Source organism: Mustelus asterias, chromosome 20 (genome assembly GCF_964213995.1).
Source record: "Mustelus asterias chromosome 20, sMusAst1.hap1.1, whole genome shotgun sequence".
NCBI classification, from domain to species: Eukaryota; Metazoa; Chordata; class Chondrichthyes; order Carcharhiniformes; family Triakidae; genus Mustelus; species Mustelus asterias.
In genome coordinates this window covers 23,935,641-23,950,702 of record NC_135820.1, presented here as the reverse complement: position 1 = coordinate 23,950,702, position 15,062 = coordinate 23,935,641, and the positions used below count along the sequence as shown (strand labels likewise).

The following is a 15,062-nucleotide window of genomic DNA, read 5'->3' as shown; positions in this document are numbered from 1 at the left end:
ACCACAACTTGGGGCTGGTCCCCTTCCCCTTTAAGGATCTCGAAAACACGATCCGAGACATCACGGACCCCGGCACCTGGGAGGCAACACACCAACCATGAGTCTCTCTCGCTTCCACAGAATCTCCTCTCTGTCCCCCTAACTATGGAGTCCCCAATGATTAATGCTCTACTCCTCCCCCCCTTTCCCTTCTGAGCAACAGGGACAGACTCTGTGCCAGAGACCTGTACCCCATGGCTTACCCCTGGTAAGTCGTCCTCCCCAACAGTATCCAAAATGGTATACTTGTTATACAGAGGAACGGCCACAGGGGATCGCTGCACTGACTGCTTCTTATCCCTTCTAACAGTCACCCCAAGTATCCTCATTCCTAGGAGTATGAACCTCCCTGTAGTTTTTATCTATAACTGTCTCTGCCTTCCGAATGATCCTGAGTTCATCCAGTTCCAGCTCCAGATCCCTAACACGGTCTTCAAGGAGCTGGAATTGGGTGCACTTCCTACAGGTGTACTCAGCTGGGACACTAATGGTGTCCCTCACCTCAAACATCCCACAGGAGGAACATTGCACTGCCTGCACTGACATCCCTGCTAACTTCCCTTACTAAGAAACGAAAGAGAAAAGAAAAAGAAAAAAAAAAGCTCCCCGTTCAAATTTATTGGGCAAAAAACCGTCCCAGGTCTCCCTGCGACCTATTTCCTGTTTCCTGTTGCTCAGGAAAAAAAACCCAAAAAACAACTCAGAAAAATGTAAGTAAAAAAAAATTCAGCTTATCTTATCTTCCAATTCTGCCCTCCAAAAAATCACTTCCCTCTCTGCCTGCTCCACCGGAAGAAAATGATCTGGAGGAAAATGTAAGTGGCTTGAAATGAATGACAAAAATTGGTGGAGTTGCTGACAGTGACAAGGATTTTCAAAGGATACAGCAGGATATAGACAGATTGCAGACTTGGGCAGGGAAATAGCAGATGGAGTTTAATGCAGACAAATGTGAGATGATACATTTTGGAAGGTGAAATTCAGGTGCAAATTATACAGTAAATGGCAGAATCCTTCGGAGAATTGACACACAGAGGCATCTGTACATAGAGGTCCACGGAACCCTGAAAGCGGCAACATAGGTGGATAAGGTGGTCAAGAAGGCATACAGCATGCTTGCCTTCATTGGGGCATTGAGTATAAAAGTTGGTAAGTTATGTTATAGTTGTATAAAACTTTAGTTAGGCTGCATTTTGATTATTGTGTGCAGTTCGGATTGCCACACTACCAGAAGAACATGGATGCTTTGGAGAGGATGCAAAGAAGGTTTCTCAAGATGTTGCCTGGTCTTGAGGGTTTTAGGTATGAGGCACGGTTGGATGAACTTGGATTGTTTTCACTAGAAAGACAGAGACTGAGGGACGACCTGATAGAAGTCTACAAAAGTATGAAAGGCATAGGTAGGGTCAATAGTCAGAGATATTTTTCCAGGGTAGAAGGGTCAACTACAGGAGGGCACAGGTTTAAGGTGAGAGGTGGTAAGTTTAGGGGAGATGTGTGGGGGAAGTTTTTCACACACAGGGTGATGGGTGCCTGCCAGTGGAGGTGGTGGATTCAGGCACATTAGCAACATTCAAAGTATATCTCGATAGACACATGAATGGGGGGCAAACAGAGGGGTAGAAACTGTGTATCGGTGCAGGCTTGGTGGGCCAAAGGGCCTGTTCCTGTGCTGCATTGTTTTCGTTAGTTTCTTTGTGACTATCTTATGCTGATGACTTCTAGTTTTGCTCTTCCCCATAAGTGGAAACACAATGTTAAAGCGCCCCTCAGCCTTCACTTTTCAAGAGAAAAGAAACTAAGCCTATTTGTTGCATTTGTTATCATCCTTGTTAATTTTTAAACATTTTTTCTAGTGTTTCTATCCTTTGTGATATGGCAACTAGAACTGAATACAATACTCCAAAGGTGGTCTTACTATAGTCTGATAGAGGTTTATCATAACTTCTCTACTTTGCAGTTCTATCCCTGGAAATAAAATCCAGGTTTTGCTTGCTGTTTTAATTTATTAACTTGATTGTAACTTTGTGATTAACCTATTTGCAATCCTCTCACTCCTTTAGATTTTTATTTTCCAAGTAAATAGACCTCCTTTTTCTTACCAAAATTGTATGACTTCATTTTTACCTGTGATGAAATTAATTTGCCAATTCTATGCCCATTCTGCAAGTTTATTAATGCTCCTTGTAATTTGTTGAGGTCCTTCGCACTATCAACTATCCCCCACACCACACTGCCATTAATTTTCTGTCATTCTCAAATGTAGTAATTGTGTCTTTGATTTCAAAGTCTAAAACATTCATATAAATTGTGAACAGCAGTGGTTACAGCATTGATCGTTGTGGGGTCCCACCTCCCACCTTTGGTCACTGTGAATAGCTGCTCTTTACCCTGAATCTTTGTGTCTTGCCACCAGCGATCATTGCCCTTGAGAAGGTGGTGGTGAGCTGCCTTCTTGAATCGCTGCAGTCCATGTGCTGTGGGTTGTCCCACAATGTCGTTAGGGAGGGAATTCCCCAGGATTTTGACCCAGCAACTGCAGAGGAATTGTGATATATTTCCAAATTAGGATGGTGAGTTACTTGGAGGAGAACTTGCAGGTGGTGGTGTTCCTATGTATCTGTTGCCTTGTCCTTCTAGAAGGAAATGTTTGTGGGTTTGGACGGTACTTGTCTAAGGATCTTTGGTGAATTTCTGCAGTGCATCTTGTAGATGGTGCACACTGCTGCTACTGAGCATTGGTGGTGAAGGGAGTGGATTTTTGTGGATGTGGTGCTGCTTTGTCCTGGATGGTGTCAAGCTTCTTGAATGTTGTTGGAGCATCTAGGCAATTGGGCAGTATTCCATCAAACTCCTGACTTCTGCCTTGTAGATGGTGTACAGGCTTTTTTGAACAAAAATATTTGTACTTCAGGTTTCTTTCCGCTTCCCTGTTCCTGCTTATCCTTAATTCTTCAAACACTGACTAGAAGTAACCCGGGAGTGATATCTTCTTTGAGCCCTACTCTGTGACATAATGACAGAGAATGTCCATTTTGTTTCAGGAGGCTCTGCACTCTCAACTAACACGCACTTCGCTTTAAGCAGCAGAACCTGTTTTCATTCAAGTGTGTGGGGAAAGGGAGATCAGCTCAGCGGGTAGCTCACACCCCTGGAACAAGACCTTGGGTAGAGGAGGGGAGGAGGAAATCACTTGAAAATGATATCAGATAGTGACAACATGAAACCAGGCGATATCCTATACAACCTGTCCAGGTGCAGAACTAAAAAGTTAATTTGAGGGAGTAAATTTCCACTGCAATTCTTCTGCCATAATTTTGGCTGCAGAATCACTGGGCAAAACAGTATTTACCATTTTTCCAAGGATTTTGTAGCTCTTCTGTTGACATTTTGGGAAAACGCCGTGGAAAGTGACACTGAGGCACGCAGGTGTTCATCGAACATACACTGTCAAAATCTTAACCTTTAGCTACCAACTCATCCTTCAGTAAGGGAGCGAAAGATTAGTTATGTTCACAACGATGCATTTCCATACAATGATATTTAAAACATTGCTGAGAGATGGATTGGATATCCTGACCTTTTAGTTACTGCATTGCTTTCCTTCAGATGTTCCACCGGTGTCAGCGATCAGTGCAGAGCCTGCAGGGAAAATGGCGCAGTTGTACAGAGCAGGAAGAACGGGTCCTTCGAAACGTCATCTCCTCTCTAGCACAAGCTCTTCAAGATCTGTCGACCACTTTTCGACATGCCCAATCCAACTATCTTAAACGTAAGCTGCCAAGGACAGGGAAGCACTTTAATCTGAGTGTCATTGGTCTGTATGTATGAGCAGTGCCCTTCTAGGGCATGGGAGAGTTTGTATTGATTGATAATGGCTGAAGGTGGCAGAGCCAAAATGTTTCCACCAAATTTAAAACTGACTTAAGTTAATTGCTTTAGCTCTTAACAGTTAACAAGTAGGAAAAACGTGTTACTGTAAATACTCAGTCTAGTTTGGGCTTTCATTTGTTCCTGCATTAAGTCATAGAATCTTACAGCACTAAAGGCCATACAGGCCATGCCTGTGTGAGCTGTTAGAAACAGTCATCCATTATTCACACTGCCCCATGTCTCTGAAACGTTTTGTTCGTCAGGTATATGTCCTATTGAAGGTTTTTGAATTTGCTTCCATCACCCTTTCAGAGAGCCTGACCCTCGGTAAAACCGTGGAAAAGGGCATGCCAAGGCTCCTCCAAAGCCGGTCTCCAGTTCCTTGGGGGCTTCATCCAACGGCTATGCTGAATGGGTGGGCGCCGGGGCCTCAATCTGGCTACTGTTCTGGAGTATCTGACCACCGAGGTTGTCAAGCTGCCGGCAATACGGTCCAAGAACACAATAAGATCGGCATTCTCCCCTACCACCTGCAGCTTGCCATCCACAGCAACGAGGAGCTTAATAAACTGCTGGACAGGGTCACCATCACCCAGGGCGGAGTCTTGCCAACATCCAGGCCAGGCTGCTGCCCAAGAAAACCAGGCACCCCAGCAAGGTTTATGCCTGAAGGATGGGAGGACCAGATGAGTAAAATAAATTCAGGCAGTGAATTCTTGATCAAAACTGGGCATTAAAAAATCTTTGCTTTTCTTGCAAATTATCTTATAAATGGTGACTGACCCTCCTTCAGTGGAATCAGTTTATCCTTATTTGCTCAAATGAAACCCCTCATGATTTTGAACGCCTGGTAACTAGGCAGGCTTTGATGTGACTGTGATTCACTCTTGCTTGCTGGCATTCACTGTCCAACCATGCACTTGGAGAACTGGTCTGCCACCCATATCTCAGCAAGATTCATGAGCAGTAAGGGAAGGGGGAACTTCTGGAGGAGACTCTGAAGGAGTACTGGAGCACTCTCTGTTTTGTTTTAACCCTGCTAAATATGACCTTGTCTTAAATCAGCAAAGGAACTTATAGAATTCCATGTTTTATTTCTATTTTGCAGGTTTACTTCCTTTCATTTACAGAATTTTTGTTTTTTGTGATAGGTTTGAAGAATCGAGAGGAAAGATCCAAACACTTTTTTGACACATCAGTGCCACTAATGGATGATGGGGAAGACAACAATCTTTATGACAAGGTGGGTATACTATTCATTGATGCCTTGCGACAGAGATGCTGATCAAACATAATTGTGTTATTTGGCCCTGCCTGATTTAGTGGCACAGTCCCCACTGCTTGTAGTGAGAAATAGTGTGATGACAATAATCTTTCCTTCAATGTCAGTTAAATGAAGGAGATAGTCATCGACTTCAGGAAACATGTGGCGTCTACATCAACGGTGGTGAAGTGGAAATGGTTGAGAACTTCAAGTTTCTAGGTGTCCAAATTACTAACAACCTGTCCTGGTCCCTCCACACTGATGCTGTAGTTAAGAAAGCCCACCAATGTCTCCACTTTCTCTGAAGACTAAGAAATTTGGCATATCCACTACGATCTTACCAATTTTTACAGATGCACCATAGAAAGCATCCTTTCCAGATGTATCACAGCTTGGTATGGCTCCTGCTCTGATCAAGATCACAAGGAACTATAAAGGGTTGTGAACATAGCCCAGTCCATCACGCAAACCAATCTCCCATCCATTGACTCTGTTTACACTTCCTGCTGCTTCAGAAAAGCCAGTATAATTAAGGACCCCCCATGCACCCCAGGTGTACTCTCTCTTTCACTTTCTTCCGTTGGGAAAAAGATGTAAAAGTCTGAGAACACGTACCAACTGACTCAAGAACAGCTTCTTCCTTGCTGCTATCAGATTTTTGAATGGATCTACCATATATTAAGCTGATCTCTCTCTATACCCTATGCCGCAACACTATATTCTGCATCCTCTCCTTTCTTCTCTCCTATGTACTCTATGAATGGTATGTTTTGTCTGTATAGCGTGCAAGAAACAATACTTTTCACTTGATCCCAATACATGTGTCAATAAATCAAATCAAAACATGTTGATGTGAACACAGTTTGCCCCTTATCAATGGTAGGGTGGCACGGTGACACAGTGGTTAGCATTGCTGCCTCACAGCACCAAGGAGCCTCGTTCAATTCCGACCTTGGGTCACTATCCGTGTGGAGTTTGCACATTCTCCCCACGTCTGCATGGATTTCCTCCGTAAGAAGTTTAACAACACCAGGTTAAAGTCCAACAGGTTTATTTGGTTGCAAAAGCCACAAGCTTTCAGAGCCTTAAGTTCCTTCTTCAGGTGAGTGGGAATTCTGTTCACAAACAGGGCATATAAAGACACAAACTCAATTTACAGAATAATGGTTGGAATGCGAATACTTACAGCTAATCAAGTCTTTAAGGTACAAACAATGTGTGTGGAGAGAGCATTAAGACAGGTTAAAGAGATGTGTATTGTCTCCAGACAGGACAGCCAGTGAGACTCCGCAGTTCCAAGCAAGCTGTGGGGATTACAGATAGTGTGACATGAACCCAACATCCCGGTTGAGGCCGTCCTCATGTGTGCGGAACTTGGCTATCAGTCTCTGCTCAGTGACTCTGCGCTGTCGTGTGTCGTGAAGGCTGCCTCGGAGAACGCTTACCCGAATATCAGAGGCCGAATGCCCGTGACCGCTGAAGTGCTCCCCAACAGGAAGAGAACAGTCTTGCCTGGTGATTGTCCAGCGGTGTTCATTCATCCGTTTCCTGCAGCGTATCAGGTAGACACTTCATGGGCATTCGACCTCTGATATTCGGGTAAGCGTTCTCCAAGGCGGCCTTCACGACACACGACGGCGCAGAGTCGCTGAGCAGAAACTGATAGCCAAGTTCCGCACACATGAGGACGGCCTCAACCGGGATATTGGGTTCATGTCACACTATCTGTAATCCCCACAGCTTGCCTGGACTTGCAGAGTCTCACTGGCTGTCCTGTCTGGAGACAATACACATCTCTTTAACCTGTCTTAATGCTCTCTCCACACACATTGCTTGTACCTTTAAGACTTGATTAGTTGTAAGTATTCGCATTCCAACCATTATTCTGTAAATTGAGTTTGTGTCTTTATATGCCCTGTTTGTGAACAGAATTCCCACTCACCTGAAGAAGGGGCTTAAGGCTCCGAAAGCTTGTGTGGCTTTTGCTACCAAATAAACCTGTTGGACTTTAAACTGGTGTTGTTAAACTTCTTACTGTGTTTTCCCCAGTCCAACGCCGGCATCTCCACATCATGGATTTCCTCCCACAGACCAGAGATGTGCGGTTTAGGTTTATTGGCCATGTTAAATCGCCCATTAGTGTCGGGAGGATAAGCAGTGTTATGGAGATAGGGCCTGGGTGGGATTGCGCAGACTCAATGGGTGAAATGGTCTCCTTTTGCACAGTAGGGATTTTATGGTATGCAGCATTGCTCAGGACAAAGCATTTTGAGAGTTAGGATGAATTTGTCGAAATAAACCAAGTGTGAAAATAAGGAACTGCCATGAAAGGGCTGTGACTGGCAGCCGTAATAGAGGCTCCATAGTTTTTCTGACTGTTTACAATCATGGTGAGCCTCTCTCCCTTTTGTTTGCATTGCGGTGATGCACTGGTAATGTTACTAGGTGAGTAATGCAGAGGGGTTGACCAATGATCCAAAGAATAACTTCACATCCCACTATAAAAATAGTGCAAATTTGAAGAAAAAAATCTGGAAATAAAATGCTAGTATCCATAAAAGCTTTCGGTTTCTTGTAAGAACTGAACTTGATCACTAATTGAATATAGGAGTTGGGATGTCTTGTTGAAGTTGTGCAAGACATTGGTGAGGCCACACTTGGAATACTTTGTACAGTTCTGGTCACCCTATTATAGAAAGGATATTATTAAACTAGAAAGAGTGCAGAAAAGATTTGCTAGGATGCCACTGGGACTTGATAGTTTGAGTTATAAGGAGAGGGATTCTTTTTCCCTGGAGCGTAGGAGACTTAGGGTTGATCTTATAGAGGTTTATAAAATAATGATGGGCATAGATCAATTAGATAGTCAAGGTATTTTCCCAAAGGTAGGGGAGTCTCAAACTAGAGGGCATAGGTTTAAGGTGAGAGGGGAGAGATACAAACGGGTCCAGAGGGCAATCTTTTCACACACAGGGTGGTGAGTGTCTGGAACAAGCTGCCAGAGGTAGTAGTAGAGGCAGGTACAATTTTGTCTTTTAAAAAGTATTTAGACAATTACATGGGTAGGATGGATATAGAGGGATATGGGCCAAATGCAGGCAATTGGGATTCGCTTAGTGGTTTAAAAAAAAGAGTGGCATGGACAAGTTGGGCCGAAGGGCCTGTTTCCATGATGTAAATCTCTATGACTCCATGAATTCTAGGCCCAGTTTGGCCTAGAAGTTACTGCAGTCCTTCACAAACATCATTGACTATAAGTCCCTCTGAAGTGGCCGAGCAAGTCACTTAGTTCAGGCCTGTTGGGCAACAAAAATACCTTTAGTGACACCCCAAGAAAGTAACAAAGGTATGTGTATAATTTAGTAAAATGTCCTTGTGCACCTGGTATGTGACTAATTTTATTAATTGGCCTTGTGTGTTGACGGTATGTAAACAGACACGCTCTATTCCATTTACAGGGTTTTACGAATGATCAGCTGCTGTTGGTAGAAGAGAACACTCTGATGGTGGAAGAACGAGAGAAGGAGATCCGGCAGATTGTACAATCAATCTCAGACTTGAATGAAATCTTCAGAGAGCTGGCCAGCATGATAGTGGAACAGGTGTGGTGGTTTTGGAAAAGCGTTAACGCTCGAGCATGAGATCCCTTTCCAGCTTTGCTCCCAGAAGGAAGGCACCAGGTGTGCACATGCACCTGTTTAGCCTCTTGTTTTCCATTTTCAGCTCACTCCAGCATCCATCCAGTCCCCCCTCACCCCCACCGCCTCCATATCAAACCATGTTCCTTGCTACATACACCACCGAATCTCCAAGGGCGAAGAGGCAGTGACCAGAGGTCAGACTTACTCTTCAAAGAAGGTAAATCATCTTAATTGGCCCATGTTAATGTTGGGGATCGTGATTAAACAGACCTTCACAGAGCAAAGCGGCAAGATACTGCTGCCAAACTCAGCAATGGTACAAAGAAACATTCTCCCACTGCCAAGGTGTCCATCCCTTTACTAGCCAATTTTGCCTTTTTAACACATCTCAGCTCGAGTGCTGGTATTCAGCAGCTCGTGGTGCGCAAGTCCCTGCAGCATTGGAGCAGTTCCACCATGTTCCTGCCGACCAGGATAGTGTACTTGGCACAAGCAGGTCTCAAAAGGCAGTGACCCGATGAACTTTTCATTAATCTTGCAGCTGCCTATTCTCTATATTCATTTTCAGGGGACCATTTTGGACCAGATTGACTACAATGTTGAACAATCCTGTATTAAAACAGAAGAGGGCTTGCAACAGTTACAGAAGGTACAACTTTCTTTCAGATGACTATTTCATTGAATCATAAAGTGCAGAAGAGGTCCTTTGGCCCATCGAGTCTGCACCGGCATGCGAGAAACATCTGACCTCCCACCTAATCCAATTTACCAGCACTTGGCCCATAGCCTTGATGTTATCACGTGCCAAATGCTCATCCAGGTACTTTTTAAAGGATGTGAGGCAACCTTTATTTATACAGGATTTATTTGTCAAGCAGTTGTACACAACTCCCTGCAGTGCATAGTGTGAACCTAACACAGAAAATATATATCCCATCAATCTGCTCATACAGTTTTGATATCTTGGTACAGCGATACCTTTAAGGTAGCTGAATACTACCTAGGATTCTAGAATTCATCAGAACTGACAATCGGTTATCAATCTGACCTGTTAACTCTGTTTTTCACGCCAAAGTTAAGCAGATCCTTCTATTAAGTTTTACTAGAACCTGAGGAAAACCCATTCTCCCAAATCTCTGACCTCTGGTCAGTGAATTGTGTCCATCGAGGTGCAAGTTACTGCGGTCCTAAAGGGAAAATTTGCAGAAATTGTTTTCGGCATATCGGTTTTTAAAACAAGGAACCACAGCTACTGGCAAAACTGAATTGATCAACGGTTAAGAGAGAAATTTGAAAAATTCTTTGAAGGGAACAATATCCAAAAGTCCAGAGGAAATAAATGGGAATGGAGAAGGTGCCTCCATCATTGAGCTGTTACAGGCCCAGTGAACTGAACGATGGATGTGGGGGATAGGATTAGTATGTTTGTGGATTACTCGTTGGCTGGGTGGTTAACCCAGGCTAAGTGAGGCTAAGTGACGTGGGCTAGAGGGCGATATCGGTGGGATGGTCAAATGAACAGATAAGTGGCAGATGGAATTTAACCCTGAAAAGTGAGAGGTGATACACTTTGGAAGGAGTAATTTGACAAGGAAGTATTCAATGAATGGCATGACACTAGCAAGTTCTGAGGAACAAGGGGACCTTGGTGTGTCTGTCCATAGATCACTGAAGGTGTAAGTGCATGTTAGTGTAGTAGTGAAAAAGGCCTTTATCAGTCAAGGCATAGATTACAAAAACAGGGAGGTCATGTTGGAGTTGTATAGAACTTTGGTGAGGCCACGGGTGGAGTACTGTGTGCAGTTCATCCATTTTGGTAGGAATAACAGCAAAATTGACTATTATTTAAATGGTAAAAAATTCCAACATGCTGCTGTGCAGAGGGACCTGGGTGTCCTTGTGCAGGAATCTCAAGGAGTTGGTTTGCAGGTGCAGGAGGTAATTAAGAAGGCAAATGGAATTTTGTCCTTCATTGCTGGAGGGATGGAGTTTAAAAACAGCAAGGTTATGTTGCAGCTGTATAAGGTGCTGGTGAGGCCACACCTGGAGTACTGTGTACAGTTTTGGGCTCCTTACTTGAGAAAGGATATACTGGCACTGGAGGGGGTGCAGAGGAGATTCACTAGGTTGATTCCAGAGTTGAGAGGGTTGGGTTATGAGGAGAAACTGAGTAGACTGGGGCTATACTCATTGGAACTCAGAAGAATGAGGGGAGATTTATAGAAACATATAAGATTATGAAGGGAATAGGTAAGATAGAAGTAGGGAAGTTGTTTCTACTGGTGGGTGAAACTCGAACTAGAGGGCATAGCCTCAAAATAAGGGGAAGCAGATTTAGGATTAAGTTGAGGAGGAACTTCTTCACACAAAGGGTTGTGAATCTGTGGAATTCCCTGCCCAGTGAAGCAGTTGAGGCTACCTCATTGAATGTTGTTAAGGCAAGGATAGATAAATTTTTGAACAATAAAGGAATTAAGGGTTATGGTGAGCGGGCGGGTAAGTGGAGCTGAGTCCACAAAAAGATCAGCCATGATCTTATTGAATGACGGAGCAGGCTCGAGGGGCCAGATGGCCTAGTTCTTATGTTCTATTATGTTCTGGTTGCCACATTATAGGAAGGATGTGATTGCACTGGAGAGGGTGCAGAGGAGATTCAGCAGGATGTTGTGTGGGATGGAACATTTAAGTTATGAAGAGAGTTTGGATAGGCTTGGGTTTTTCATTGGAGCAGAGAAAACTAAGGGGCAACCAAATCGAGGTGTACAAGATTGAGGGGCATGGACCAAGTGGATAGGAAACAGCTGTGCCCATGCTGCCCTTAGTTGAAGGGTGGAACGGTGGCACAGTAATAAGCACTGTTGTCTCATAGTGCCGGGGACCTGGGTTCCAGTTTGGGTCACCATATGGAATCTGCACGTTGTCCCCCGTGTCTGTATGGGTTTCCTCCGGATGCTTCGGTTTTCTCCCACAGTCCAAAAGACGTGCTGGTTAGGTGCATTGGCCATGCTAAATTCTTCCTCTGCACCTGAACAGGTGCCGGAGTGTGGCAACTAAGGGATTTTTACAGTGACTTCATTGCAGTGTGAGTGTAAGCCTACTTGTGACACTAATAAATATACTTTAACCTTTAAGGGTCAGTCACAAGGGGACAGAAGTTCATGGTAATGGGCAGGAGATTGGGGGGGTATGTGAGGAAAAACACTTTTACCCAGAGGGTGGTGATGGTCTGGATGTGCTTTCTGGCAAGGTGGTTGCCTCAAATCCTTTAAGAATTGCCTGCATTAGCGCTTGGCACGTTATAACATTGGCCAAGTGCTGGTAAATGGGATTCGATAGGTAAGTCAGGTGTTTCTCACACGTCAGTGCAGATTCAATAGGCCAATCTTCATTGAGAATCTGTGACGTGTAAGGTGGTATATAATACAAGTGTTTATATAGAAGTATTTATCTTAAAAGTTTCTATTTTTAATTTTGCAGGCAGAGCAATACCAGAAGAAAAATCGAAAGATGTTGGTCATTCTGATTTTATTTGTGATAGTAGTGGTTCTCATTATCGTGTTAATAGGAGTCAAATCAAGGTGATTGGCAGGAATGCCCCTGTGGTGGGAACCATGAGGAAAATTGACTGGAGCTGGTGATTAAAAATGTCTCAAGGGTAACTATGGAACAGGATCAGATCCTTTGAATTCCTTCACTACAGAAAATCAGAAGATATTGTGATTGCTGTGTTGTAAATTGAGTTTGCGGGGGGGTGGGGGGGGGGGATGGGGTGGGGGAAAGGCATGTTCTCTCTCTCTCTTGTGTTGCTCGTGAGCAGTACTTGGATTTGCTTCTTTCCGCATTCCTTCTTCAGCTGGTGATGTGCAAGTGATCTTTACCCAACTGGTCTCCCATTAAGGAACCGTTCAACTTTACAAGGAGCATTGTCAGCGTCTCAGTGGAGCGGAGTGGATACTGGCATTTCTCTAGTATGCCTTGAGCACATTGGATTCCTCTGCATTTCTTTCCTTTCTATGCACCAATGTGTATGTAGCAGAAATTCTGGTTTTGCGTAATGCGCTTTATTCCCCCCACTCCCCCATAATCAAGCTTTGTATTTATGGTTATGTCCAACAGTGACCATCAAAAGCAAAATGAACGAACATTTTTGTTGGAAGTTCAGGTGTTGTCCAGCTTTATTGTACATTCTGCTTGATATACTGTGCCCATTTCAATACACAGCAGTCTGCGATTTCCTTTTGTGTGGGTAATTAAATTATTCTCCTGCAAAATAATGGAATGCAGCAGTATGGTGGGAGCCTGTGCCCATGGTTTATTACTGTCTGCTGCCCACCTAACAGGTTGGTGCTAAGCAGAGGGAGGAAAGGGAAGGTGGGCGGATAAATTGTAAAGTCAATACTGTCATGCTGCTAGAGGCTGCTGTCTGCACTCTTGGCTGCATTTGGTTGTTGAAAGACCTCAATTGAAAGGATAAAAGGAGAACCAGTGTTACCAAAAAAAATCATGGAAAATATTTTCAGCATTATGTTTAAACTAAGGATGTTAGAATAAAACAAAATGGTGGAAATAGAGCCAGCTCTACTAAATCCTGGAAATGTCAACTTCCCTGGGTCTCTTTCAGTAGGAGTGAAGGTAAATCAGCATATCATTAAACTGGCTAAAATAGACACCAATATCTTATTACTTGATCTGTAGAGAGTCTCCAAATGAGCAATAAGCACTTTGTATACAAGTGCATGCAAGTGTAACTGATAATCCCTTTAAGAATCAAATTAGATTAATATTGGAACTTGGAGAGATTTCCTTTAAACTTTTTTAATAATACCAATATAAAGGATCAAATGGTGTAGACATCTTTCCTGTTCTTCATTCTACATTAAGAATTAATTGTTGTATCTCTATGAAGTTACTCTCTAACTGATTTGACACCAGAATAATTTGATTTTTTTTAAACCTGTAATATAAATGGAATAGGCAGTATGGAACATTTCAGTTTTTATTCTCTTCATTTCAAGTGGAAGAACTGTTTATACCTGGTCTTTGACAAAGGGAGCTTTGACAAAGGGTCATCTACACTCGAAATGTCAGCTCTTTTCTCTCCTTACAGATGTTGCCAGACCTGCTGAGATTTTCCAGCATTTTTCCTTTTGGTGACTGTTTATACCTTGCTTGTGAAGATTGTGCATTACTCCTCCCTGTCGTGGTTCCCGTACACAGTGGGTTTGTATGCAACAGCTTTGATTGTGTTTGTAATAACCTGAAGGTCTTCATGCACGAGGGCCCTTTCCGGGTACCGGGAGTGAGCTGAATGTACTGTCTGAAGTGTACTTAAGTGTTGTGAAACTTCTTTACAACTAACTGTTTTTTGAAGGGAGTGTACGTTTATTAAGATGTCAATTCATACAGGCTGTGCTCTTGGGCACCATAATATCTATTTATGCCCTCAGAACGGTAATGTCAATGAAAAATGAATGGTTTGTGGCAATGTTTTGGAACTGTTGGGTTTCTGTTTTGCACTTTTGGGTAACAACATTCAGAAGTACATTGAGATTGTAGTGAATGCAGAATAATGGTGAAACTTGGAGATGATGAAGGGATGCAACATAGAAAAGAGATGGTTTGCAGTGGTTAAGGAAACTGGAACAAGAAATTTAAGATATGCGGTTAAATTGGAGATTTTCCACAGAGAACGGAAGCTTTTTAGGCTGTGGAATGCTCAATGGAGAGATTATAGTATCAATGCGTAAGAATAGATTGGATAAGTTGTTGAAAGGAAGGAGAATAAAAGGGATCATGGGAAAAGTATGGACAGATGAGAACAGAATGGGGACAAAGATACTTCTCAAGTGGAAAATAAACACTAACACAGTGGTTGGGCTGAGAGGTTTTGCTGTAGAAATTTCTATTTAATTTTATACGAACCAGAAAGGAAACAAAAGAAAATGAGTGAATTTGGATGTAGTAGGAAAGGGTACTGGATTTAGACAGATAGACAGTGCAGCAAAATACCGTGGATGTTGGAGATTTGTGATGTGTTTAAAAAAGGTATCAGAAATACTCAGAACATCAGCATGCGTGAAAATAATGAAATAGGTTCAATTTTTCATATCAATGTCTGATGAAAGATAATTGACCTGAAACATTAGCTTTCTCTCCAGGGACACTGCCTGACCTGCTGAGCCTTTCCGGCATTTTCTGTTTTTCTTTCAGAAGTTGAAAATCCTGTGCAGTTTAGCAGTTTTGAA

General features: G+C 43.1%; 1 protein-coding gene across 5 annotated transcripts in view; it reads left to right on the top strand.

Moving 5' to 3' along the window:
- Positions 1–13,051, top strand: part of stx16 (syntaxin 16) — a 54,910-nt gene extending 41,859 nt beyond the window's left edge. For all 5 annotated transcript variants that reach the window (XM_078236340.1, XM_078236341.1, XM_078236337.1 and 2 more), the window contains 5 exons: positions 3,649–3,811; positions 5,064–5,155; positions 8,635–8,778; positions 9,386–9,466; positions 12,295–13,051. In XM_078236340.1, coding sequence (XP_078092466.1) covers positions 3,649–3,811; positions 5,064–5,155; positions 8,635–8,778; positions 9,386–9,466; positions 12,295–12,399 — 585 coding nt within the window. In that variant the 3' untranslated portion in view covers positions 12,400–13,051. The remainder of the gene's footprint in view (positions 1–3,648; positions 3,812–5,063; positions 5,156–8,634; positions 8,779–9,385; positions 9,467–12,294) is intronic.
- The last annotated feature ends 2,011 nt before the right edge of the window (positions 13,052–15,062 follow it).